The 25,000-nt window shown below is 43.7% G+C and overlaps 1 protein-coding gene across 1 annotated transcript in view; it reads right to left on the reverse strand.

Moving 5' to 3' along the window:
- LOC139638199 (diacylglycerol kinase theta) overlaps positions 1-25,000 on the reverse strand; it is a 30,602-nt gene that overhangs the window by 5,547 nt on the left and 55 nt on the right. Inside the window, exons 1-19 of the mRNA XM_071512244.1 lie at positions 24,830-25,000; positions 18,560-18,639; positions 16,499-16,598; positions 14,277-14,362; positions 12,059-12,184; positions 10,346-10,499; positions 9,774-9,842; positions 9,391-9,491; positions 7,829-8,046; positions 7,202-7,292; positions 7,035-7,089; positions 5,428-5,489; positions 5,117-5,267; positions 4,522-4,560; positions 3,677-3,792; positions 2,363-2,514; positions 1,447-1,595; positions 979-1,157; positions 51-151 (exon numbers count right to left, since the gene is read on the reverse strand). The exon at positions 24,830-25,000 is cut by the window's right edge and continues 55 nt beyond it. Coding sequence (XP_071368345.1) covers positions 51-151; positions 979-1,157; positions 1,447-1,595; positions 2,363-2,514; positions 3,677-3,792; positions 4,522-4,560; positions 5,117-5,267; positions 5,428-5,489; positions 7,035-7,089; positions 7,202-7,292; positions 7,829-8,046; positions 9,391-9,491; positions 9,774-9,842; positions 10,346-10,499; positions 12,059-12,184; positions 14,277-14,362; positions 16,499-16,598; positions 18,560-18,639; positions 24,830-25,000 — 2,200 coding nt within the window. The remainder of the gene's footprint in view (positions 1-50; positions 152-978; positions 1,158-1,446; positions 1,596-2,362; positions 2,515-3,676; positions 3,793-4,521; positions 4,561-5,116; positions 5,268-5,427; positions 5,490-7,034; positions 7,090-7,201; positions 7,293-7,828; positions 8,047-9,390; positions 9,492-9,773; positions 9,843-10,345; positions 10,500-12,058; positions 12,185-14,276; positions 14,363-16,498; positions 16,599-18,559; positions 18,640-24,829) is intronic.

The following is a 25,000-nucleotide window of genomic DNA, read 5'->3' on the forward strand; positions in this document are numbered from 1 at the left end:
CACCTGAATAGAACAGAACTGATTTGAATTGATTTGAATGAATTGAATACCGGCTGGTGAATTTATCAGGCTCGTCTTCTCGTGCCTGGTGGAAGTCGAGGCTGAGCTCAGCATCGATGCCCAGACCGAAGTAGTTATTCATCTGGACGATCTGAGAGAGAGAGGGAGAGAGAAGAGAGAGAGAAGAGAGAGAGAGGGAGGGAGAGAGAGAGAGAGACAGAGACAAAGAGACAGAGGGAGAGAGGGCGAGAGAGAGTATTCTCTCATTAGAAATGAATAGAAGCTGTATGTCCCTCCTCAAAAATGGAAAATTCACCTTGCTGTTTAGTGATTACAGGTAGTTTCATCCAAGCAATCTGATTGGTCAAAGACTCGTCCTAAACATACTCATAATTGCTCTGCTTTATTGGTTGCTATGGTAACTCTTGTGGTATCCAGGGAGCTAGTTAGCGATCTTTTTTGTTTTCTCCTGTTTTTTATTCTTATGCATGTTCACTAATTTGGCCAATCTGTGATAAAAATAAAAACTGAAAAAGCCTGTCCCTGTTGTTCAGTTACTGCATTTTGTTTCTTTTGCTATGAGCTATCCAACTAGCAAGCAAGGCTAGTTAAATAACAACCAGGCTAACACAAAGCAATACTGCTGTAGCTGGATGGATGTTAACTGAGCTATTATCATAGATAAACTCGAGCATTTCATGTTAGTTAATTTAATTTATTAAATTCACTTTTTGTTGAACACATTGCTGTGATATTACAGCGCTTCTAGTAGCTGCTGTGGATCTCTCCAAACAAAGCTCTGGATTCTCTGGAAGGATTGGTTTGCAAGCACACCAGACCATGAGCTCAACAAGGTCTCAGCTTGATTCAAGACTTCTTAAGTCCAAATGAAACCCAATTAACTCTTTAAACCAGTCCAGGGTTTAAAAAAACTAAACTAATAAGGAGTAAATCTCCCTGACTGGACCTGATCCAGACCTTGGGCGGCTCCAGGAAGCCGTTGTCCTTGCCGTCCTCGGACAGGTCCTGGGCGTCCAGCAGGATGGTCCAGCGGTCCATCTGGACCTCGTCCGCCTCGTCCAGACTCACCAGGATGTGGTGCGGGTCTTCCCCGCTGTAACCCGCCCCCCAGCGCAAGATCCGGGCCAGGTCGTTACCTAACGGGACCGGACAGACTCCAGTGTCTGTTACTGCATCTCATGTCCAGAAATATCAGTCACACTGTCTGGTGTGGAGATCTGACTTTCTGTTACAGGACGGTCTCTCTAACCAGAAGGAAATGGTTATGTCTGCCATTTAAGGTGGACACATTTTTAGACAATTTTAGTATTTTCAGTGGGATTTGAACCCCTAACTCCAGCAGTGCCTTGCTCTACAGAAGCAGTGAGAAAACCTTACAAACTGAGATATAACCCTGAAATAAAAAAGCAGTGTTGTTGTTCTGACCTGTTCCCAGCGGTACGATGCCGATGGGCGGTTCAGGACAGACCAGTTTGTGCCGGACGGCCTCCAGCACGCCCAGCACCCAGCCCACCGTCCCGTCGCCCCCACAGACCAGCACCCGAAACCTGGGAACCTCCCGGAACGTGTGGAGGCTGGACCGCAGAGAACCAGGACAGACGTACAGTATATTAGAACAGACACTCCATGGACATTTCATTTCTGGTCATTTAAGACAAGAATTGCTCATAATATCATAATATCCTCACATTCCCACCTGGGATTTACCTGTACAACCAGTGTTTTACTGTCGGCCACTGAGGCAAATCTCCTCCATTTGGAAAAAATAACTGACACCTTGTTTTATAAAATGACTGTTGGACTCAAATGAAATCATATTATGGGTTTGTATTAGGTTAGGATCATCTCATCTTAAGACTTACAACAGCTCTGTTTTTGAAGATAGAATGATCTGTAGTTTTGATATTAACTGCTGAACTTTTAGCAGCAATTTTCTTTCTCAAAATAGATATAGATTGCTTTGGAATGATTTTAAATAACATTGAAATAATACTGAAACAAAGCAACAGTAAACATGTCGTCCCACACGAATGATGCAGCCCCCCTTTGAGCCAATCAGTAACAAGTAAACAAACATTGTAGCGCCCCCCTTAGGCCAATGAGTGAACTTTTAAAAGTGCCATAATGCATCGTTCCCTTCAGTTTCATGAAAATCCGATCAGTGGCGTCAGAGATATTTTATGTCGTGACGTACAGACAACAAACAAACTTTGGGCCAATCGGTGTGATTTTTAAAATGTTCCGCATTCCCTGAAGTTTCGTCCAAATCTGATCAGTGGCGTCTGAGATATTGTGCGTGACGGACCGGAGCCGATCCATAGTCCCTCCCCCAACTTCTCACCCAGCCAGCGGTCCTCCGTTGGAGATGTCGAAGACCTGGTGAGGGTTCAGAAGCTTCCGGAAGCTGTAGAGAAGCTCTCGGCCTTTCAGTCCGCCGCTCTTCGGGTTGACAAACACCAGCAGAGGAGAGACGTCTTTCCCCAGCTTGTTGTGCTGAGGGAAGACGAGAGAAATTAACGAACATACACTAAATCATCAGAATCAGGCTTCTGGGGGATGATGGGAAATCATAGATGGAGGTTTGTCCCAAGAGAGAAAGCCTTTGGTTAACATCCTGAGTGTTGTTTTCTACACTGCCCACTGCTGAATACATTGTACATTTCATTTGATATTACTAGACTGACTAAACCAGTAAGTTACATGGCTCTGTGAACTGGATTTCCCTGGGACAATAAATCCAATGCAGAGTTCCACCAGTCCTGGAAGTTCTTGAACATCCTGGAATTCTGAGAGGTGTATATTCCAGACAGGGGAAGTCAGGCGATTTGATCAATTCTTTGGGGAATTTTACAGCAGGGTCGCTTTCTAGAAACACAGCAGAATGTGTTTTCCAACTTGTTTCACACATTCATCACATTAGATGGTTTTCGGACTGAAAAACAACATTAACAAGCCAGGAAGTGAGAACAGTTTTAGGGTCATGGAAGAGCTCCAATGTAGTTACGGAAAGTCATGGAATTCCACAGTGGGAAGCCTGCCAATGGTGCGGTAGACTATGGGATGGTATTGTATACTGTGGTATACTATCATGGTACAGTATGGTATATACTATGGTATACTATGGTATGGTATTGTATGGTATGCTATTTACTATGGTGTATACTATGGTATACTATGGTATGGTATATACTGTGGTATACTATCATGGTATGATATGCTATGGTATAGTGTAGTATGGTATGATATACTATAGTATGGTATACTGTCATGTACACTATGGTATGGAATGGTATATTATCATGATATACTATGGTATGGAATTGTATGGTATGGTATGGTATGTACTATGGTGTATACTATTATATACTATGGTATGGTATACTATTGTCGTATATTATCATGGTATGATATGCTATGGTATAGTATGGTATGGTATACTATGGTATAGTATACTGTCATGTATACTATGGTATGGAATGGTATATTATAATGATATACTATGGTATGGTATGGCATGGTATACTATCATGGTTTACTATGGTATGGTATTGTATGGTATACTATGGTATGGTATACTATGTTATGGTATACTATGGTATTGTATGGTATACTAGAGTGTGGCATGGCGTGTTGTGGCATGGCAGACCAGTATTACCGTGATCTCTGGTATGACCAGTGAGGTGAGTGGCTTGTTGTTGACAGCCGTGTCTTTAGCCAACATGTAGATCCTCTCTGCTTCAGAGAAACACGAGATCTGCAGCACCACCGCACCTGGAACACACACACACACACACACACACACACACACACAGGTTAGATTAGGTCGTTACAGAAGGAGGAAGAGAGGAGGGGCTGGTACAGGCCGGGTGTTTGGGTAGGTAGAGAGGTTAATTGGCTAGTTATGGTTGGTTGGCAAGCTGGGTGGCTTGTTGGGTAACTGAGTGAATGGGGGGGAACTTCTCCATTCAGAGCATGTCCAGAACTTGGGAAAAGTACTGGACATGCTCTGAATGGAGAAGAGGGGAATGAGGACAAAGAGAGAAGAGAGACCAGCTGACTCTGAATTTAAATACATGAGTTTGCCTGTTTGCTTGTTAAATCTACAGTGAGATGGATTGGTTTACTGTCGCTTCGGCAATCAGATAAGACTTTGTGCCGATCTTGCCTTTTCTTCCTTTATTCTAGAGCCACAGGATTATGCGTTCCATTTATTGTCTGGGTGCTGTGACCTCTGACCCCTGACCTTCTTACTATTGGTTGCTTCTAATGTTGTTGCTATAGGATGTGAAGCTGATTCTGCTGTTTTACCTCAGTGGAGATAAGAGCATCAGCTAAAAGACTAAAAAAGAAAATATAAAACGTTTTCAGCAGAAAACACATCCAAGGTGTCTCTGCAGGTGGAGGACAGAACAGACGAGACTCTGGGATTTAAATGTTGATGTCAGCAGAGAAATTACCTTAAAATAACCAGCAGAGCAGTTTCCATGACAACATACTCACCTTGACTCCCATAAAAGTGGCTGATGGTGACCAAGTGACCTGCAGAGAGAGAGAGAGAGAGAGACAGAGGAGGGAGCGGGTGAGGACGAGTTAGACAACCAGTCCTGCTGTGAACTGACCTCAAAAAGACGAGCGAGAGAGGAAACACAGCGCTGGATGCTGAGTCATGCTGAGCGTTGCCTTTACCCTCGTTACTTTTTCAGAAAACCAGCAAACCACTGGTTTATTTAACAGCTGAGAGGAACAGAGGAAGGATGTTCTCATTTGAAAATATTCACCATTTCAAAAAAGTGGAACCTTCTCTTACAAAAACTACCACAAAACTAAACAAACTGATGGAACTTTTTAAAGGATAGTAGGGAACGTAAGTCCTTGGTTGATTACATGAAACACTTTTACTGGATCCACAAGGCATTAAAGATATTAAATGATGAACCTCAGGTCGTAAAGTGTTGTTTTTTTTCTGTTTTGGAAATGAATTCCTTATCTGGAACCTGGACGACACCGTTAGAATGAAAAGTAGCCGGGCCCGTTCACACTCCCTGTGGAACTCTGTTTTTAATTATCCCAACAGCGCAGCGGTGCTTTTTCTCACTTTTGATGGTCAGGTGTTCCTGGATCAGCTGGGTGTATTCCTCTCTGGTCAGCAGGGGGGGCAGTCCTCCAATCAGCAGGCTGACCTGCACCACCCGCTTCCTGTTCTCCGTTATATAGAAGCGAGTCTGGTTCATCTGCCTCAGAGAAACCTGGGAGGAAAACCAACAGCAGCTCAGGAAGAAGAAAAAGACTCAACTGCAGCTACCAGGTATAGAGTCGAGCTAGAGGGAGAAAAACAGTGGAACCGCCTAACAACACACCCAGTTGAGTGTGTTCTTAACTAATAGGAACCTGACTAGCTCCTCCTACCTTCCTGATCTCCTGCAGTTTCTCCAGAAGCTTCTCCTGATCTGTCAGCGTCTGTCTCTGGACTGCAGGACAGAGGAGAGGAAACATCACGACCACAAACACAGGAAACGCATCACAATCTACTAAGGAAATCTACTTTTTACAACCACAACCACAGTGGCTGGTAAACCCAAAAACTACCAGCCACTTTCACTATTTTCCAGCCAAACAGATGTTTAGAACAGAGAGCAGACTGACTGACCAGACTCTGAGTAGCATTTACCAGCTTTTATCTGGTGGCTGCAGGTGAAGTTTGTTTTATTGATGACTTTGGGCGAGGAACTCTGGATCAGCTCCTATATCAACACTGATTTGATTTTAGCAAAATTTTGGGGAGTGATGCACCTTATTGCTGCATTCTGGCATTTTCAAAATGACACCGATTGCTCCAAGGGGGGCGCTACAACAATTGTTTACTTGTCTGTATGTCACACATCATATCTCGGATGTTGCCGATTGGATTTTGATGAAACATCAGGGAACGATGCATCTCATTGCTCAGTTTCAGCATTTTTACCTCCGCCAAGGAGGTTATGTATTTGGTGCCGTTTGTTTGTTTGTTTGTTTGTTTGTCAGCAGGATTACGGAAAAACTACTGGCCCAACTTTCGTGAAACTTCGTGGAAGGGTGTAGCATGGGCCAAGGAAGAACCCATTCAATTTTGGAGCGGATCCGTATATTGGTTGCGCTTGCACATTTGCATATCATAGAAGACTATTGGCCTTGGCGGAGGTCTGCGCTCTCCGAGTGCCCTTCTAGTTTAAATTGTATTGATTGGCCTAAGGGGGGCGCCACAGCGTTTTGTTAAATTGTGCATGCATCAACCAGGAAACATGAGAATTAGACATCGGATGGGATTGGTACCTGACCCATATTGCTCGTTTTGCTCCCAGGGAACCGTTGGCTCTTTTATACATGTTGTGTGGGAGTGTCCAGGGGTTTTTGATTTTTGGGGGAAGGTTGTTAGTACCCTTGCAGAATTAGCGGGGGTACAATTGCCAATGGACCCTGCTGTACATCTTCTAAATGATGATTCCCACCTTTCCCTTACGGAAAAAACACGCAAAGTCTGGCTGGTAGGCTTGACTGCAGCTAAGAAGATTGTAGTCCAGCGTTGGAAACCTCCTCATGATATTTCAAGTATTCACTGGCTTCGGAGCTTTTTGGACATTTCTTACCCGGAACTATCATCAGCGAGAGTCAATGATGCACGACCAAACACAATTTTAATGTGGACAAATTTGATATCTAACTTAAAAGATCTTCTGGCTAAATAAGAATGCTATGTCTGTGTGGGCATTATTATTATCCTGTTGGTTGGTGGAGGGGAAGGGGGGTGGTGAGAGGGGTGGGGGGATAGGGTTGGGGGTAGAGGGATAGTTGGGTTAAACAATCAAAATGTATTCGGCAACCTGTTGTATTGTCAGTAACTTGTCGGTGTTGCAATAAAAAATAAATGATATAAAAAAAAACAGGAAACATGAGGTAACACATTTTGCACTTATTGCCCCATCATTTGTGGTGGATGACATGTTGACTGTTGACTTAAATGTTTTGCGGCTGCTCACCCTGTTTGCTCCCCATGTAGACTTCCACCAGGCTGAAGCTGGACGGATCTGCTTCCTGAAACAAAACAGAGTTTTTTCTGAATTTTCCAGGCCCGGAATACAAATTTTCAAATTCCATAACTTTTCCAGGATTTTCATGTCTGTGTGAACCTCGGGCGATGAGCTACCTGTCTGCCCAGCTGGATGAGGACCTCTTTGAGGACTGAGGCTACGGTGCTGTTCTTGGAGACGGAGACGGAGACAGAGGCCACACCCGACCTGAGGAGGAAAATAAAGATTAAAATAACATTAGAGCAAATGAAGGGATGATTTACTTGTAACAACAAAGATTGCATTTGTACACCTTGTTGTTAGGTAGATGATGTTCTCAAGAGTTTTTACAGAATACTTTCAATTCTTTTCCATAGGTTAATACACAAGATAATACACTGGAATAATGCCTTTATAAAGTGTTAATCATAAAAGGCTGTGATGTAAAATTCCATGACTTTTCCACAACTTTCCATGACTAAGCAGCCCTTCTATCACCCAAAACATTTAAAACTTCCTTCCTGGTTTGTCAACATTGTTTTCCAGTCTGAACAACACATTCCAACAATTCCCTGACTTCCCCCGTCTGGAAAACACCTCTCTAAATTCCATGATATTCCAGAATTTCCAGTACCAGACAGAAGCCCGAGTTTGTCTGTTGATGTCTGTCTGCACCAGGATTCAAGTCTGACCAGGCTTAAATTCCTTCATAGTTATCCGCTTAAAAAAAAAAAAAAAAAACTCCATTTCCCAGCAGCACTCACTGCGGCCAGGCGGTGTGGACCCGGAGCAGCTGGCTGTCCTGCGGCTTGGCCCTGAGGATCCAGGCGTCGGCGGCTCCGTCCCGCAGCGCGCTCTTGTTGTCCGGACCGCCGTTGCGGTTGAGGATGTCGTCGCCATGGAGACGCTCCTGACCGCCGAGCTCCTGCAGCTCGAAGTCCTGCGGCTCGTCAGGCAGGTAGAAGGCCCGCAGCGCCGCCTCCTGCAGGACCACACAGGAACTGCAACACTCAGGGGTGGATTCTGACTGAGCCAAAAACGCTTCATGTTCATCATCTAAAAAATGTGTTTTATTTAAGGATGTGGAATGGAACCTCCATTAAAGGATAAGGCTGGTGTTTTTAAATGCATTGCTTACTGTCAACAAATCCTATGAAAATAACAACATCAACAATGCTCTACTCCCGTTACTTTGCACGTACAGTTTTTAGCCGTCAACCCGGGAGTCACTGGCTCCAATTGTAAGCTAAAACCTTGAAATACAGCTCACAAAGACATAGTTTACATTTTAAAAATCGCTAACTTACCACGAAAAGTCAGACTGTTGCCGGGGACTATTTTCTGTGTTACGGAACTACTTTCCTGAGATGGAAAACGTGTTTCCAGCCGGCTTATGAAGTTGTTTGAGGAAAAAGTGGTCCGGCCCGGTGCATGGTGATGATGAAATATGCTGCAGAGCAGCAGCATGGCTCTGTGACGGGTTTTTAATCGTTTTTTAATACAATGGAGTTCTATGGCTGCTGGGACATGGCTGCATTGGGACCCGGATACATGGACCAGACTTGTTGGCAAAACAAAATCATTGCTGATTTTGTTATTTTCATAGGATTTGTTGACAGTAAGAAAGGCATTAAAAACACCAGCCTTATCCTTTAAGGTTAAGGTTTAGGTTAGGTTTATAATCAGTGGGGTTTAGGTTAAAACCAACCTTTAAAACCAACTCAGTTACGTCAAAATGCATCATCATCAAGCTGAAAATAAGGCTGCTTTTTTTAGCTCATGACACATTAACATTTTGGAGATTCAGATTTTCCCCCGACAGCAACATTATACTGTAGATCAGTACAGACCAATCTGTTCATTTCTCCTGATAAACACAGTTCTCTAATAAGAATCTTACAAACCCTGCCATCCAGCTGGTGTGTAGGCTTTGAAGTGTTTATTTGTGTGTGTGTGCGTGTGCGTGTGCGTGTGTGTGTGTGCATGTGCGTGTGTGTGCCTGTGTGTGTGCGTATGTGTGTGTGTTAAACATGGTGCTTCTAGGAAAATGGAAAAGGACTTCTACTAGTAGTATTATTAATAATGTAGTAGAAGTTGTAGTAGCAAAAGTAGTTGTTGTAATAACACCTTACTGCTCCATTCTAAAGTTGTCTTGATACTGTAGTGTAGTAGTAGTAGTAACAGTAGTAGTAGTAGTAGTAGTAGTAGTAGTAGTAGTAGTAACAGTAGTAGTAGTAGTAGTAGTAGTAGTAGTAGTAGTAGTATTAGCTCATTGACACTGTAGGAAGTGTGTTCAGTGTTGTGCAGAAGGGGGCGGAGCTCTCACCACCACTTCCTCATTCCTGGTGGCTCGAAGGATGGAGACCAGTCGGAAGTGGCCACGCTTGACCGCATCATCACCGTCAAATACCTTGAGAAACTGCTTCCCTGTTGGTCAGGACACACACACACACACACACACACACACACACACACACACACACACACAGAGTTTCAAGTAAGACTGCACCATACTGACAAAAAAAAAAAAAAAAAATGTCGTCTGACACCATATAAAATCTAAAAATAACCTGCAGCCTCTTGAAAAAAAGCCTTTGGAAATCACACTAGCTAATATTAGCATTGTGATATTTTCCCTTCATTTCCCTGTGCAGCTCTCAGTCAGAGGAAAGCTTCAGTGTGTTTCAGTGTTTCAGCAGCTGGACCCACCTGCCTCTGCAGCGGCCGGCTGTCCGTCTTTACACACTGGAGCTGACGGATCAACATCATCTGAGTTATCTGATGGAAACAAGGAGGGGAACGTCATGTGGTGGAAAATGTTAGTGAGATGACTGAAATAACTTAATGCTCAAGCACTTCCTGGATTACTGACTTTTCAAGGTTTGGCACAGAAATGTTACATAATGTGCATAAATAGAAATATGCAACTGATACAGAGAGAAGCTAAATATTTGGATTTACAGTTTAGGATCATCATGAAATTAAACTACTGGTTGTTTTAGGTCTATGCAGGCTGCACAGGTCCTCAGCACTGAGTAACTGTTAAAACATGCTTCAAAAATATAGTTATTATTATTATTATTATATTATTAACATTATGATATTCTGGATTTTTCACTCATCACTCATGTGAAGAGTCCAGGAAACAAGATACATACTGTTTTACATGCCATGTATGTCAACAGCAACAAAAAGGATGTGGTTTGGAGGTATATGTGTGTGTGTGTGGTGTGTGTGTGTGTGTGTGGTGTGTGTGTGTGTGTGTGTGTGTGTGTGTGTACCCATGTCGTGGCTGCAGCTCTCGGTGATGCGGTAGCAGTGCATCTTGCTGAAGTTCCTGGAGTGGAGGCGGACGCAGGCCGGGTGCAGCAGCATGCAGCGCAGCCGACCCACAGCGCAGTCTGGAGGCATGCTGAGGAAACACGCTGCATGGCTCTGTGATGTAACCAACACGCAAACATGTTAACAACACGCCAACATGTTAACAACACGCCAACATGTTAACAAACACGCCAACATGTAACCAACACGGCAACATGTTAACCAACACGCCAACATGTTAGCCAACACGCCAACATGTTAGCCAACATGTTAGCCAACATGTTAACAACACACCAACATGTTAACCAAGACGCCAACATGTAACCAACACGGCAACATGTTAACCAACACGCCAACATGTTAGCCAACACGCCAACATGTTAGCCAACATGTTAACCAACACGCCAACATGTTAGCCAACATGTTAACCAACACGCCAACATGTTAACCAACACGCCAACATGTTAACCAACACATGTATGGACAACGCACCAAAACACACCAACACTGCGCTGAAACATGCTAACATGCATCAAAACACACCAACATGCACCAACACTGCACCAACACTCACCAACACACACCAACTCTGCACCAACACTCACCAACTCTGCACCAACACTCACCAACTCTGCACCAACACTCACCAACTCTGCACCAACACTCACCAACTCTGCACCAACACACACCAACTCTGCACCAACACTCACCAACACACACCAACTCTGCATCAACACACACCAACTCTGCACCAACACTCACCAACTCTGCACCAACACACACCAACTCTGCACCAACACTCACCAACACACACCAACTCTGCATCAACACACACCAACTCTGCACCAACACTCACCAACTCTGCACCAACACTCACCAACACACACCAACTCTGCACCAACACTCACCAACTCTGCACCAACACACACCAACTCTGCACCAACACACACCAACTCTGCACCAACACTCACCAACACACACCAACTCTGCATCAACACACACCAACTCTGCACCAACACTCACCAACTCTGCACCAACACACACCAACTCTGCACCAACACTCACCAACTCTGCACCAACACTCACCAAAACACACCAACACTGCACTGAAACATGCTAACACGCATCAAAACACGCCAACATGCACCAACTCTGCATCAACACACACTAACTCTGCACCAACACACACCAACTCTGCACCAACACTCACCAACACACACCAAGTCTGCACCAACACACACCAACTCTGCACCAACACACACCAACTCTGCACCAACACACACCAACACACACCAACTCTGCACCAACACACACCAACACACACCAACTCTGCACCAACACTCACCAACACACACCAACTCTGCACCAACACTCACCAACACACACCAACTCTGCACCAACACACACCAACTCTGCACCAACACACACCAACACACACCAACTCTGCACCAAAACACACCAACACACACCAACACTGCACCAACACACACCAACACCACACCAAAACACACACCAACACTGCACCAACACCACAACAAAACACACCAACACTGCACCAAAACACACACCAACACACACACCAACACTGCACCAACACACACACCAACACTGCACCAACACACACACCAACACTGCACCAACACACACACCAACACGCACCACTGTGTTCTTACCGTGATGCCGCACCACTCGCACCTCATCCCTGCCAGGACGTCGGAGGAACCACAGGACCGCCGGCAAACCTCGCACCGCGCCGCCGACGCAAGGTTCCCCTCCCGCCAGTGGTGGTGAAACGTATCCTGCAGCGACAGGAAATAGATCCTGGGTGAGATTTCCTGATTTCAGAAGCTCGGTTCTCTCCGCTGCAGTGAACCGGCTCATCGGACCAGCAGGACAAGAGTTCAGGTTCAGTTTGGTTGAGTTTATTTGCACAACTGATAAAAACAGATGAGACAAATGCAAACTGTGTTTGAGACAAAATAAAATCTGAAATCGTTGTGCCCAAGAAGAGATGACAAGCATAAAAAAAAGATAAAAGGATTCAGAAAAAGAATTTAAAAACCCTACATTTCTTTTAGGCTCTATATCCACAAGGAACATCTACTTTAACGCTGGTTCTCCACCAGGAATCTCTCTTTAAAGCTCGTTCTCTACCATGAACCTCTCTTTAAGGCTGGTTCTCCACCATGAACCTCTCTTTAAGGCTGTTTCTCCATCAGGAACCTCTCTTTAAGGTTGGTTCTCCATCAGGAACCTCTCTTTAACGTCTCTATGTCTCTTTCTATTGCTGCCTTCTTTATCAAAGAGCTGTTGCATGTTCCTGACTGCAAGCTTGGCATGTTTTTACAGGTTAAAAATATTTCAACTTATTGCCAAAAAAGTGTCACGATTCAAACAGGTTTTCAAGAGCCATGGCCAGGGTTTCCCACAATGCACGTCTTTAGCACTGCTGGCTAAACAGGAGGTACAGAATCTAATCACCAGGCCACCTGCCATTCCTGAATCTACTGGACATCCATTTTGTGGAATTACATCTTTTTTCCGTTGTTAAAGCAAAAAGCTGCAGGCCGAGGCCCATCATGCATGAACCTGGAGAGAATTAATGAACAGGAGCTTATTGAATGAATTTTGATTGAAGTACCTTGTTACTGTTGTTTGACTGATTTTCATCCCCGGCCACACTGACCTAGTTTGTGTGTCTATTTCTAGTGTTGGCTTCCTGTCAGTCATGCTTTTGATCGGTCCGACTGCCATCAGCTCTATAGGAGCGCTCAGCCTCACCCTATTGATTTTAATCAACGCCTGTGATTGATCAATACAGCGCAGATAGATCTCCACACACCGCTACACACAAACTGCATGAAGGAACCAAATGAGATGAAGCGTCTGCAGGCAAACCGCTTCACACTGTAACTCACTGGCTCTGCTTCAACAAGGCCACACTTCCTGCTTCCTGGCTCGCTCTGATTGGCCGGCTCAGACTGACAGCAGGACTTCAAACACCTGACAGTCTTAGAGGAAGTCTTTGATTAAAGAGTGTGTGACAGTGGCAGGTATTGGGTGTTAAAGCCAGACTGAACTCCTCTAATCAATAACACTCACTCTTCAATCATTAATCTGACTGTTATCCAGAGACTTCCAGTGTCTTGCAACAGTAGAATCAGCTTCAATTCCTGGATCATGAACATCCACAACCAACACACCCAACAGTACGGTGGTCAAAGGTCAGAGGTCACTGCAACCTGGGATTTTTTATGGCATTTAAAGTGATTAGAGGGGATGTGATTCAGTGAGGAGACAGCGAGGTAAACAGGTCAAGGAAGTTATTAGAGCTGAACAATCAACTGAAAACTGAAACTGCAATTTCCAAATCACAGAGGCTGCAATTAACAGAGTGATCAGAGAGAGTTTGGTCCAAACTGGATTTGTGAACAAGGAGTTTTAGAGCTGCAGGTGATCTTTGGTCCATGAATCAAAACCTTTCATCAGACTCAAACTCAGTAAATCTGCACACTCACATATAGTTTTTTTTTAACAAAATCACTTTTCTTTAAAAATTCTAAAGTTCTAAAAAATAAAGAAAAACTCGCAGTTTAAATTGCAATTGCCCTAGCAGTTATCGTAAACTAAAAGTAAAACTAATAAACTGAAATAAAAATAAAAACTACTAAAACTGAACTAAAAGTATCTTGTCTGCTTGTAAAACTAAACACCCACAGAAGCATGTAAAGTGCGCTAGATTATCATCAGACAGCTCATCAAGATGACTGACAGCTGTCGGGGCGGGAACCCGACCAACTGAGGCGGAGGAGGGCGGGGCTAACAACACAGGAAGGAGAAAAGTTGCATATTGCAGCTTTAATTTATTTTATTCTTGTTGTTCTGACTCACCAGGTCCAGCGTGGCGTCCTGATGACAGCTCCGACAGTCTGCACAGCTGAAGACGGCACAGTCAGCGTGGACATGCAGCTCACACACTGCCACACACACACACACACACACACACACACACACACACACACACACACACACACACGTTATTTTAGTCACAGTTGCCCTGCTCACCTCTCGTGTGGAGAATGTGAGGTCAGAGGTCGCAGGTTCAGCTGACCACAGGTTCAAATCAAACACATTGAAGTTTGTCTTTATCCCCGGTTTGTGCATCTTATACTTTACTTTGTTTTTTTTTTACATTTCAGTCAGTTATCGGCTCACAGTGAGAGCAACGGTTTCAATTCCTCCATCAGCAACATGACAAGAAACCAAAACCAGAGAGAGAGCGAGGCCGAAGCCTTTGTGCCGTTACGTTGTTTACATTTTAGTCATTCAGCGGCTTCCAGTAAAGTCAACAGGAGAATAAGCTTCAATTCCTCAATGACCAACATTACCAAAACTAAAGAGTGCAACACCGAAGCCTTAGTGCCGTTACATTTTCTTTTACTCGACTCCCTGCCAGTCGTTCACTCTGCTGCTTGTTCCACTGGTTTATTAAGCGTGTCTTGAATGTTTCTCTGTGTGTTTTCTTCATTGTGAAAATGTTTTGTGGTTGAGGTTTGAGGTGTTCCCTCTGCAGCAGGTCTGTCCTCTGGGCGTCAAACTGCCATCTGAACCTGCTGAGTCAGCAGCTTATGTCAGGCCGTTTTAACATTTAATAGCTAGACTGGATATGTATTGCAGATATCTGTAATTCAATTCTTCCTAGTCAAAAAGAACATTTCAGATATCCACAATGTCATTCTACCTAAGACAAATGACGTCACTTTTGCCATTCATGTGTATTGGGCTTTCAATTTCAGATCTCCACAATTACATTCATTCTGGATATCTGCAATCCAATTGTTGCTACTCAAAATTTTAATTTCACATATCAAAAATGAAAACGGCGTCCTATCTACCCGTCAACAGATATCCACAATACATTTGTGCAATCTGCAATTGCATTATTTCTAGTCATAATTCTAATTGCAGATATCTGAAATTGCATTTTTACTAGTCATAATGCCAATTGTGGATATCCGTAATGATATTTTTACTAGTCACAATGTATTTTGGATATTCAAAATTACATTATGGATATCTGGAATGGTTTTTCATTTTTGATATGTGAAATTAAAATTATGAGTAGCAACAATTGGATTGCAGATATCTGAAATGGGAATTTTTCCTAGTAAGAATTCTATTGCAGATATCCAGAATGAATGTAATTGTGGAGATCTGAAATTGAAAGCCCAATACACATGAATGGCAAAAGTGACGTCATTTGTCCTAGGAAGAATGACGTTGTGGATATCTGAAATACATATCCAGTCTAGCTATTAAACATTAAAACAGCCACTTATACTTTTTAAGGATTTTTTATCTTAAATTTAGTTTTGACTAGTACAATCAAAGTTGTAGATATCTTGAAATATAATTTCTACTTGTAAGAGTGTTATTGTGGATATCTTTAATTACCTTTCTGACTAGTGAGAATACAGTTTTGACTAGGAGAAATGCTGTTATGGATATCTAAAATGTAATTACAGATAGCAGTGTGGTTCTTGCCACAGCAGCTCAGACCGCCTCCTCTCTCTGTGGATCAGCTGCTGAAACTCAGACCTTCAGCCTCAGACTCTGTCATCTTCATCTTCATCTCAATTCATCTTCTTAAAACTTGTTTTTACAGACTTGCTTTGATGTAATATCTTTGATCTTATTGTTACTATTATATTGTTTTTACCCTCTGTTCTTAACCTTTGATCTTCTGGCAGCTTCTTGTTTTACTTTTTATATTATTTTATGACTTAGATGTTTGCTTTGATTCTTAAAGCACTTTGGAAACTGGTTTCAAGAAGGTGCGGTACTCATAAAGACTCCTGTACTGGTCATACTGGTCATGTTGGTCATACTGGTCATACTGGTCATGCTGGTCATACTGGTCATACTGGTCATACTGGTCATGTTGGTCATACTGGTCATACTGGTCATGTTGGTCATACTGGTCATACTGGTCATACTGGTCATACTGGTCATGTTGGTCATACTGGTCATGTTGGTCATACTGGTCATACTGGTCATGTTGGTCATACTGGTCATGTTGGTCATACTGGTCATACTGGTCATGCTGGTCTGACCTTCACAGCGCAGTGCAGTGTTTCCCTCTGTTTGCTTCCTGCAGACGCAGCAGAAACGTTTCTTCTGACCGGCCGGACCGAAGCAGTGAGCCACCGGGACCTGAGGGGCAGCGGGACACGGTATCATGACATGTTAACAACAACATGACACGTCAACAACAACATGACACGTTAACAACAGCATGACACGTTAACAACAACATGACACGTTAACAACAGCATGACACGTTAACAACAACATGACACGTCAACAACAACATGACACGTTAACAACAACATGACACGTTAACAACAGCATGACACGTTAACAACAGCATGACACGTCAACAACAACATGACACGTTAACAACAACATGACACGTTAACAACAGCATGACACGTTAACAACAACATGACACGTTAACAACAACATGACACGTCAACAACAACATGACACGTTAACAACAGCATGACACGTTAACAACAGCATGACACGTCAACAACAACATGACACGTTAACAACAACATGACACGTTAACAACAGCATGACACGTTAACAACAACATGACACGTTAACAACAACATGACACGTTAACAACAGCATGACACGTTAACAACAGCATGACACGTTAACAACAACATGACACGTTAACAACAGCATGACACGTTAACAACAACATGACACGTTAACAACAACATGACACGTTAACAACAGCATGACACGTTAACAACAACATGACACGTTAACAACAACATGACACGTTAACAACAACAACATGACACGTTAACAACAACAACATGACATGTTAACAACAACATGACATGTTAACAACAGCATGACACGGTAACAACAACATGACACGCTAAATGCGTATGTTGATGTTATGAATCAATTTCAAATTTGCAGTCATGTATTAAAGGGGATTTGGGGATTTAATTTATTAGTACCATTTAGCAGCTTGTCAAGTCTTATAAAACAGGCAAAGTTTTATAAAACAGAAAGACTATATCCCAGGTTATAGAATTTATGCCACGATAAATAACCCTAAGGCTGGGTATTGGCAAGGACCTCACGATTCGATTGTATCACGATACATTGCAATACTCTACATAATTTACTGAAAATTTAAAAATAGAGCTGGAAATACAACTTGCTGTGTACCACCTGGTAGTCTAATATGTACATCACATTATATTGATAACTCAGCGGACAAATTGAGTCAAAACTAATTAATTCAAAGGGATTTGAGGGAAATTTAAGGACATTTTAAATCTGTTTAAAACATGAATAATTTTTTTTATGTATTGATATGAGGGGCTGGAAAATCGATACAGTATCATGGAAAAAAAATATTGCAATACTCAGCTGTATCTATTTTTTTGCACAGCCCTAAATAACCCACATGGTGTGTTAAGTGTAAATGTCAGAGTGGCTTCACATCTCCTGCCTGCTGTGCAGCACAGAAACTTCACATCAGGAGCAGAACATGAGTCAGAAACCACATTCAGTGTGTTTGAGCCTTCAGTCGAGTGTGTGTGACTGTGTGTGTTTTGGGTAGGAACGGGTGATAATTCAATATTATCGTTTATCGTTTTGTCATCCAGGGGAATGATATCGTGATGATATTTTAATATCGTGACACACATTTCTGCCGTCTAAATTGATGATGACAAGCAAATTTTACTTAAAAACTCTGATAAAATGAGGTATGGTAGGAATATTATTTGATTAGTTCTGTTTTGTTTGACATCACACCTAACATTACCATTCGGTTCAATGAGATGAACATTAATTTGATTATTTAATGTGATTTTGCATACATGAACCATATCGTGATATATATTGTATATTGATATCGAGAAAAATCCTTATGATTATCATGATATTGATTTCAACCATATCGCCCAGCCCTAGTTTTGGGTACGGAGGTTCATGGATGTTCCTGAAGAATTGTTTCAGAGTGAAAAGAACTCTTCAATCCAATAAATCACAATGTAAACAAAGCAGTGGAGTAACAGATGAAGGCTACATCATTAGGAGTTATTAGTAATATCAGCAGTTGAGTTGTGTTTGTCACTCACCCGGACCAGACTGGGAGCCATGCAGGAGCAGACGGACCGCAGCGTCTTCAGGCATTTCTCGTGACACATGAAGTTACACACTGAGGAGGAGAGAGAGAGTCAGAGAGCAAGGCACCAACACCCAGGGCGAGGGTTCAAATCCCTCTGAACATCAGTCTGATCCTGCTCCCGCTCGTTTACTTTGGTCTGAACCAGAGAGGAAAACTTGACTTTGTTGCATTGTTTGTATTTGGTTCATTTAGGTTCAAATTGACCAATCACAGCCAACCAGGGCTTGTAAACAAAAGTCACATGACTCAAAGTAGTTTGTTTATTGGACAGAGCTTTGGTAAGACTTTGGTTTTGGTCAGAGGTTTTGGCAGCTGGGGTCAAAACAAATCTGATTCCACTTCCTGTAACTTTATCTACCATGATGGACTCATCTGTCTCTTCTTCTGTGGTGTTCATACCAGTTTAGAACTGTTATGTGTGGTTTCCCTGTACTGTTGTGTTCCTCTGCTCTCTCTCTCTCTCTCTCTCTCTCTCTCTCTCTCTCTCTCTCTCTCTCTCTCTCTCTCTCTCTCTCTCTCTCTCTCTCTCTCTCTCTCTCTCTCTCTCTCTCTCTCTCTCTCTCTCTCTCTCTCTTCTCTCTCTCTCTCTCTCTCTCTCTCTCTCTCTCTCTCTCTCTCTCTCTCTCTCTCATCTGTGGGTGTGTCTGATCAGCAACAGGTGGTGTGCTGTGATTGGTTGGACTGTGTGATTGTGTAGGTGTGTCCTGGCTGGTGATTGGTTCCTGCTGAGTACACCACAGTATAAAGCTGCTGCCACCTGTCCAGAGATGTCTCCCTTCTTTGCCAGCTTCCAACCTGCCAGCACTTTAGCTCTGTGTCTGTGTTCTGTCTGTTGGTTTATCGGTCTGTAGCGGCCCTGGGAGTTGTAGGGCTGGGTGGCCTTTTGTTTGAAATCCTTTTTCTCCTGTTTTTCCTTGGTTAGGAGTTTAGGTAAGTCTCCTGTAATTTTGGTTCTTTTTAGACAGGTAAGATTAGGATACTTGTGTTAGTTTTCTTTTTGTTTATTACTTTGGCCATGTACCCACCCTGAAGCCTGAACCCATGATAACAATAAACAGTTTGGGGCTTAAACCTTTTGTTTGCTGGTTGTGTTTGGGAGCAGGGAAGGAGGGGAACCGTCCTTTTGTGTTGCGCCAGGTTTTCCCCTGGGCCGGGGCGTACCAGGAACACATGGAGAAACAGCTGAATATGAGCATCAGTCCACACTTCATTTTGTTCTGCCAGGCTTTGCAAGCATGAGGAACCACATCTGTCTCCTTCTACCCATAATCCCGTGCGGTTTGCGGTGGTTTCCTGTAGTCGGTTGGATTAACGAACCGCACAGCAGTTCTCATTAGACTGAGACACATTTTCATTATACGTTGCTCTGAATAAGAGCGTCAGCTAAATGAACGTCATCAGTACATGGAGACTCTCCTGCAGCCTGTTCAGTCTGCAGTGAACTACAGAGTGAAGACTGAAGAGTGAAGTTAGTGTTTCTTGTCTTGTGTCACTGTGGTGAACCTCAGGCTGCTCTCAGGTCAGTTTCACACAGCGAGTCATTCTGCTTTTCTGCACTTTTTCTGCAGCTGAAACCCTGCAAGAGCCGACAGTTCAGGCTTTTACAAACAGACTAGGATCGTTGATCAATACCAAAGACTCATTGATTACTTGGCCAGTTGCACTTTCTGACCCGACTGTTCAGGAACAAAAACTCTCCACCTGTCAGAGTTTCAAGACTCAAACTGACCGTCGACACCTGAGACAGATGCAGCCGTTCTCTCATCTTTTAGTCACTTCTTCCTGTAGTCTTTCAAATGAATCCTTTCCTTAATCCTTGCCTCCTTTCCTCACTCGTTTGTTTCCTCCCTTCTTCCTTTCCTTACTCCTTTCCTCCCCCATTCCTTCTTTCTTCCTCGTTTCTTCCATCATTCCTTCTGTCCTTTCCTCACTCCTGTCAACCCTTCTTTCCTTTCTCCCTTCCCTCTTCCCTCCCTTCCTTTTCTCTTTCCTTGCTCTCTTCTTTCTTCCCTTCCTCCTTTCCTCTCTTCTTCCCTTCCTCCTTTCCTCATTTTGTTTCTTCTTCCCTTCTTCATTTTCCTTGCCTTCCATTTCCTTCCTCACTCCCTTCCTGAAGCAAACTGTTTCAGCCGCTAAACTGAAGCGTTAGCGGTCACCTTCTCATGAGGCCAACAGGTGGAAATGTCCAGAACAATTCCTGCTGCTGGACCAGAATCCTTTACTGGAGGAACCTGGTCTGAAGTGGATTCTGTCAGAAACATGGAGGCTGAGCTTCAGAGTTCAGAGACTGTTTTTCCTCATTTCAGGGTTCCCACAGCTTCTCACTGATTCCAAAACTTTTCCAGGACGCCTTTTCAAATATGTATGACCAAATTCTAATGAGACTGAATGAAAAATTAACCATCAACTACACTAACTTTAAGCATTAGTTTGTTTTTACTTTAAGATTAAGGATTATATTATTTTAACTCTGTCACCAAAAGCAACCAACAACAGGGAGGTCTAATCAGTTACAGCTTTTTGTGACATTTTGTAACAAATATAATTTCATGTCTTTTCCCAAAACTTCTCTCCCTTTGATAATTTTTCATAACTTCTCCAGGCCTGGAAAATACAATTTTATAATCCCATGACTTTTCCAGGTTTTCCAGGAGTGTGGGAACCCTGTCGTTTACACCAGTGGTTCTCAACGTGGGGTCCGGGGAACACCAGGGGTTCTTAGGGGGGTTCCAAGGGGTCCCCAGCAAATTGATGAATTGTTAAACTTCAGCATTATTTAATTTACAAGAAGTTAACACAGTTAGAGAATGCAGAAGAATGACTGTTCTGGTCATAGTTTCTCTGTTATCTCTCTACCTACAATACAGACAATCGTGGAGTTCTGGACAAAATCATATCTGACAATAAAAATATTCTCAGATTTGGGTTCAAGAGACAAAATCTCATCAAATGGGGGTCTGTGGCCCTAATGTGGACTAAATTAGGGTCCTTGATATGAAAAAAGGCCTGAAAAAGAATCACTGATTTACACCATGAAGTAGAGTGGATTTCTATTATGTTAAAAAACAGAGAAAGACTTTCTCAGTTCTAATATTTTCTGCTGAACTCTACATCAGAAGCACCATGAGGGAAACGTGACTCGTTGCTCCGGAGCCTCAGCTGGTCGACTGAAGCTCTGTGGACAAACACCAGAAGGTCAGTTTGTCTTCTGCGGCTCCGCTGACCTGCCAGCAGGAAGCTAACGAGGCCTGGAGGAACGCTCCGACCTGGACCTGCTGCCAGGGAGACGGGTTCTGGTCCCTGTGTGGGTCCACAGGTCCACAGGGAGAGACCACAACACTGATGATGAGGAGAGGGGATCGAGGATGGAGGTGGGAAATCACTTTAGTGCAATCTCTGAACCCATCGTCAATTGGTCTGATGACGATCAGACTCTGGGGGCAACGGCCAATATTTCGGGGTTTCCGGTGCAGCCAGCGGACATCCGGGCCAAGACTTCCTCTTCCTGAGCCGGTCATCGTTTACAGTCCGATTAGCTACTTGAGTCTGATCGTCGTCAGACCGATAGACGATGGGTTCAGAGATTGACTTTAGCGTAATTCACCACCCGAGAGTCACTGACACTGACTTTCTCCTCCTTCCTTCCTCCTCTCCTTTCCTTGCCTACTATCCTTCCCCTGCCTCCTTTCCTCCCTTCCTTCCTCCCTTCCTCCCAAACAAACATTGGAATCATCCCCAAACCAGATTTTTTACATCCTTTCCTCCTTTTCTTTATTCAGTTTCCTTCCCTTTCCTTCTCTCTCTTCCTCATTTCCTTTTCTTCCCTTGCTTCCTTCCCTTCCCTCACTTCGATCTGATATTTAGAGGCAGAAACAGGAGCGAGAACAAGGAAACCAAGCAGATGTCTGATGTTCCTGATCGTTGTTTTACTGGAGGAAATCAAAGCGGAGGGAAAACTTCCACCAGAGAAAGAAACTTTTCATCATTTCTCCTCCCAGCAGCTCAGCCAGAGAACGAACAGATTATGAGGAAAATCAATCAGTGAATTTGGTGGAATATTATGTTTGTTTTGGGGATAATTCAACTTTTAGAGGGAGATAACAAAAGTAATTACTTATTTTTTGATTGGCAAGTGCAATATTTATCATTTACTGAAATCGAAATAGTAATTCATTTCTCTCGTGGTTGCAGGTCCAGGCTGCTCTCTGCTCTGTAAGCTGCTTTGGATAAAAATCTGCAGCGAATGTCAGGCAACATAAACGTATAAATGTCACGAAAACAAAAAGGTTCATTACATTATCACAGAGAATATTCACAGGCAGATGAAGCACGGTGATGACATCACAGGTTTGCATTAATCCAACTGACGGTTTTAAAGAAACGTTGCGTAACCCGCTGAGCCTGTTCCTTTACAGTCCACCGCTTTGTTCTGCTGCAGCGTTTAATGGATTTGTTGTTGTTGTTGTTGTTCGTGTGTGTGTGTGTGTGTGTGTGTGTGTGTGTGTCTCTGCCCCCCACCCCGCCTCCCTCTTTCACACACATTCCTCTGCCACTAAGCATCCCCGCCAGTCTCCTGTTGCCATGCCAACTGGAGAAAGTAAATCACGACTTGACTGCAGCTCTGATTGTGCAACAGAGGCTTTACGCCCCCCCCCCCCCAACACACACACACACACACACCACTCTGCCCAGTAACACACTGACTGTGTGTTACCATAATCTCCAGTGTGTGTGTGTGTGTGTGTGTGTGTGTGTGTGTGTGCTGGTCTGCTCTCTAGTTCGCCTGTTGAATCCATGATTAAGTCACGAGGACACTTCATGAGGAGGGAGAGGAGGGGAGAGGAAAGGAAAGGAAAGGAAAGGAAAGGAAAGGAAAGGAGTAGACGAGGAGATAAGGAATTGAAATTGAAAGGACAGCAAAAGAAAGAAGTGGAGGACAGAAGGAAAGTAGATGAAAGGAGAGGAGAGGAGAGCAAAGGAAACAAAGGAAAGGAAAGAAGAGGAGGGGAGAGCAAAGGGAAGGAGAAAAGGAAAGGACAGAAAGGGAAAAGAGGAAAGGTAACGAACGGAAAGGAAAGGAAGGAAAGGAAAGGAAAGGAAAGGAAAGGAGAAGACGAGGAGATTAGGAATTGAAAGGACAGCGAAAGAAAGGAGTGGAGGACAGAAGGAAAGTAGACGAAAGGAGAGGAGAGCAAAGGAAAGGAAACGAGAGAGAGCAAAGGAAACAAAGGAAAGGAAAGAAGAGGGGGGAGAGCAAAGGGAAGGAGAAAAGGAAAGGAGAGGAGAGGAGAGGAGAGGAAAGGAAAGGAAAGGAAAGGAGTAGACGAGGAGATTAGGAATTGAAAGGACAGCGAAAGAAAGGAGTGGAGGACAGAAGGAAAGTAGACGAAAGGAGAGGAGAGCAAAGGAAAGGAAACGAGAGGGAGTAAAGGTAATAAAGGAAAGGAAATGAGAGAGAGCAAAGGAAGCAAAGGAAAGGAAAGAAGAGGAGGGGAGAGCAAAGGGAAGGAGAAAAGGAAAGGACAGAAAGGGGAAAAGAGGAAAGGTAAGGAAAGGAAAGAAGGCCTCAACTTTGCTCTCATTTCACTGGCTGCAGATGATGCATCAGCATCACAGTGTGTAGGATGAGTTTGGTTATGTGATACAGTATAATGACACACACACACACACACACACACACACACACACACACACACACACACACACACACCTCAGCAGGACTGTCTCCCTGCTGCGGACTACAAATGAGCGTCATCACAGTCTGGACTCCAGTCAACTCTCCATCTAAAGGTCAAATCAGCAGCAGAGGAGGAATAACAATTTGTCTTTAGTTAAGATAGATGTGTGGTCAGTGTGCCGTTAAAACACCGCCCGCCCGCCTGGCTGGACGGGGCCGGGGGAGACGCTCTAACACACCCCGTCTGTCTCTGGCAGCTCCATGTGGGCAGAGCAAGGCACCAACACTGGCAGGGTTGGGGGTTCAAATCCCACTGGAGTCACATAAGCTGGAGCTGAAGGCACTTAAGGTTCTGTGGCACTTTGGATAAAAGCCTCCATCTGATGACTTTATATTATTCATGTGGGATGAGGATTATGAATTAAATAACAGCTGTTGGACCGAGTCAGCCTCCTCTCTCTGATCTGAGTCTGTGTTTTTCCTCTGAATACTTTATGATAAGATGAAACAGGATTTATTATTCCCTGTATGGTGCAGCCTTACCTTCACACAGGAAGCCGATGAGTCCCCAGATGAAGTCGCTGCAGCTGTGGCAGAAGGTGGGTTTGGTCAGGGTGACTCTCTTGAAGCAGTGTCCCGGTGCGGAGGTCTGGTACCTGGGCCGGGGCCCGGGGGACTGCTGCGCCCTCTTCTTCCCGGTCAGAGGGCTCGGAG

Source organism: Centroberyx affinis, unplaced genomic scaffold, assembly GCF_046629955.1.
Source record: "Centroberyx affinis isolate AG114_WGS23_722 - 3 ecotype Tasmania unplaced genomic scaffold, CSIRO-AGI_Caff_v1 ptg006188l_1, whole genome shotgun sequence".
Taxonomy (NCBI): domain Eukaryota; kingdom Metazoa; phylum Chordata; class Actinopteri; order Beryciformes; family Berycidae; genus Centroberyx; species Centroberyx affinis.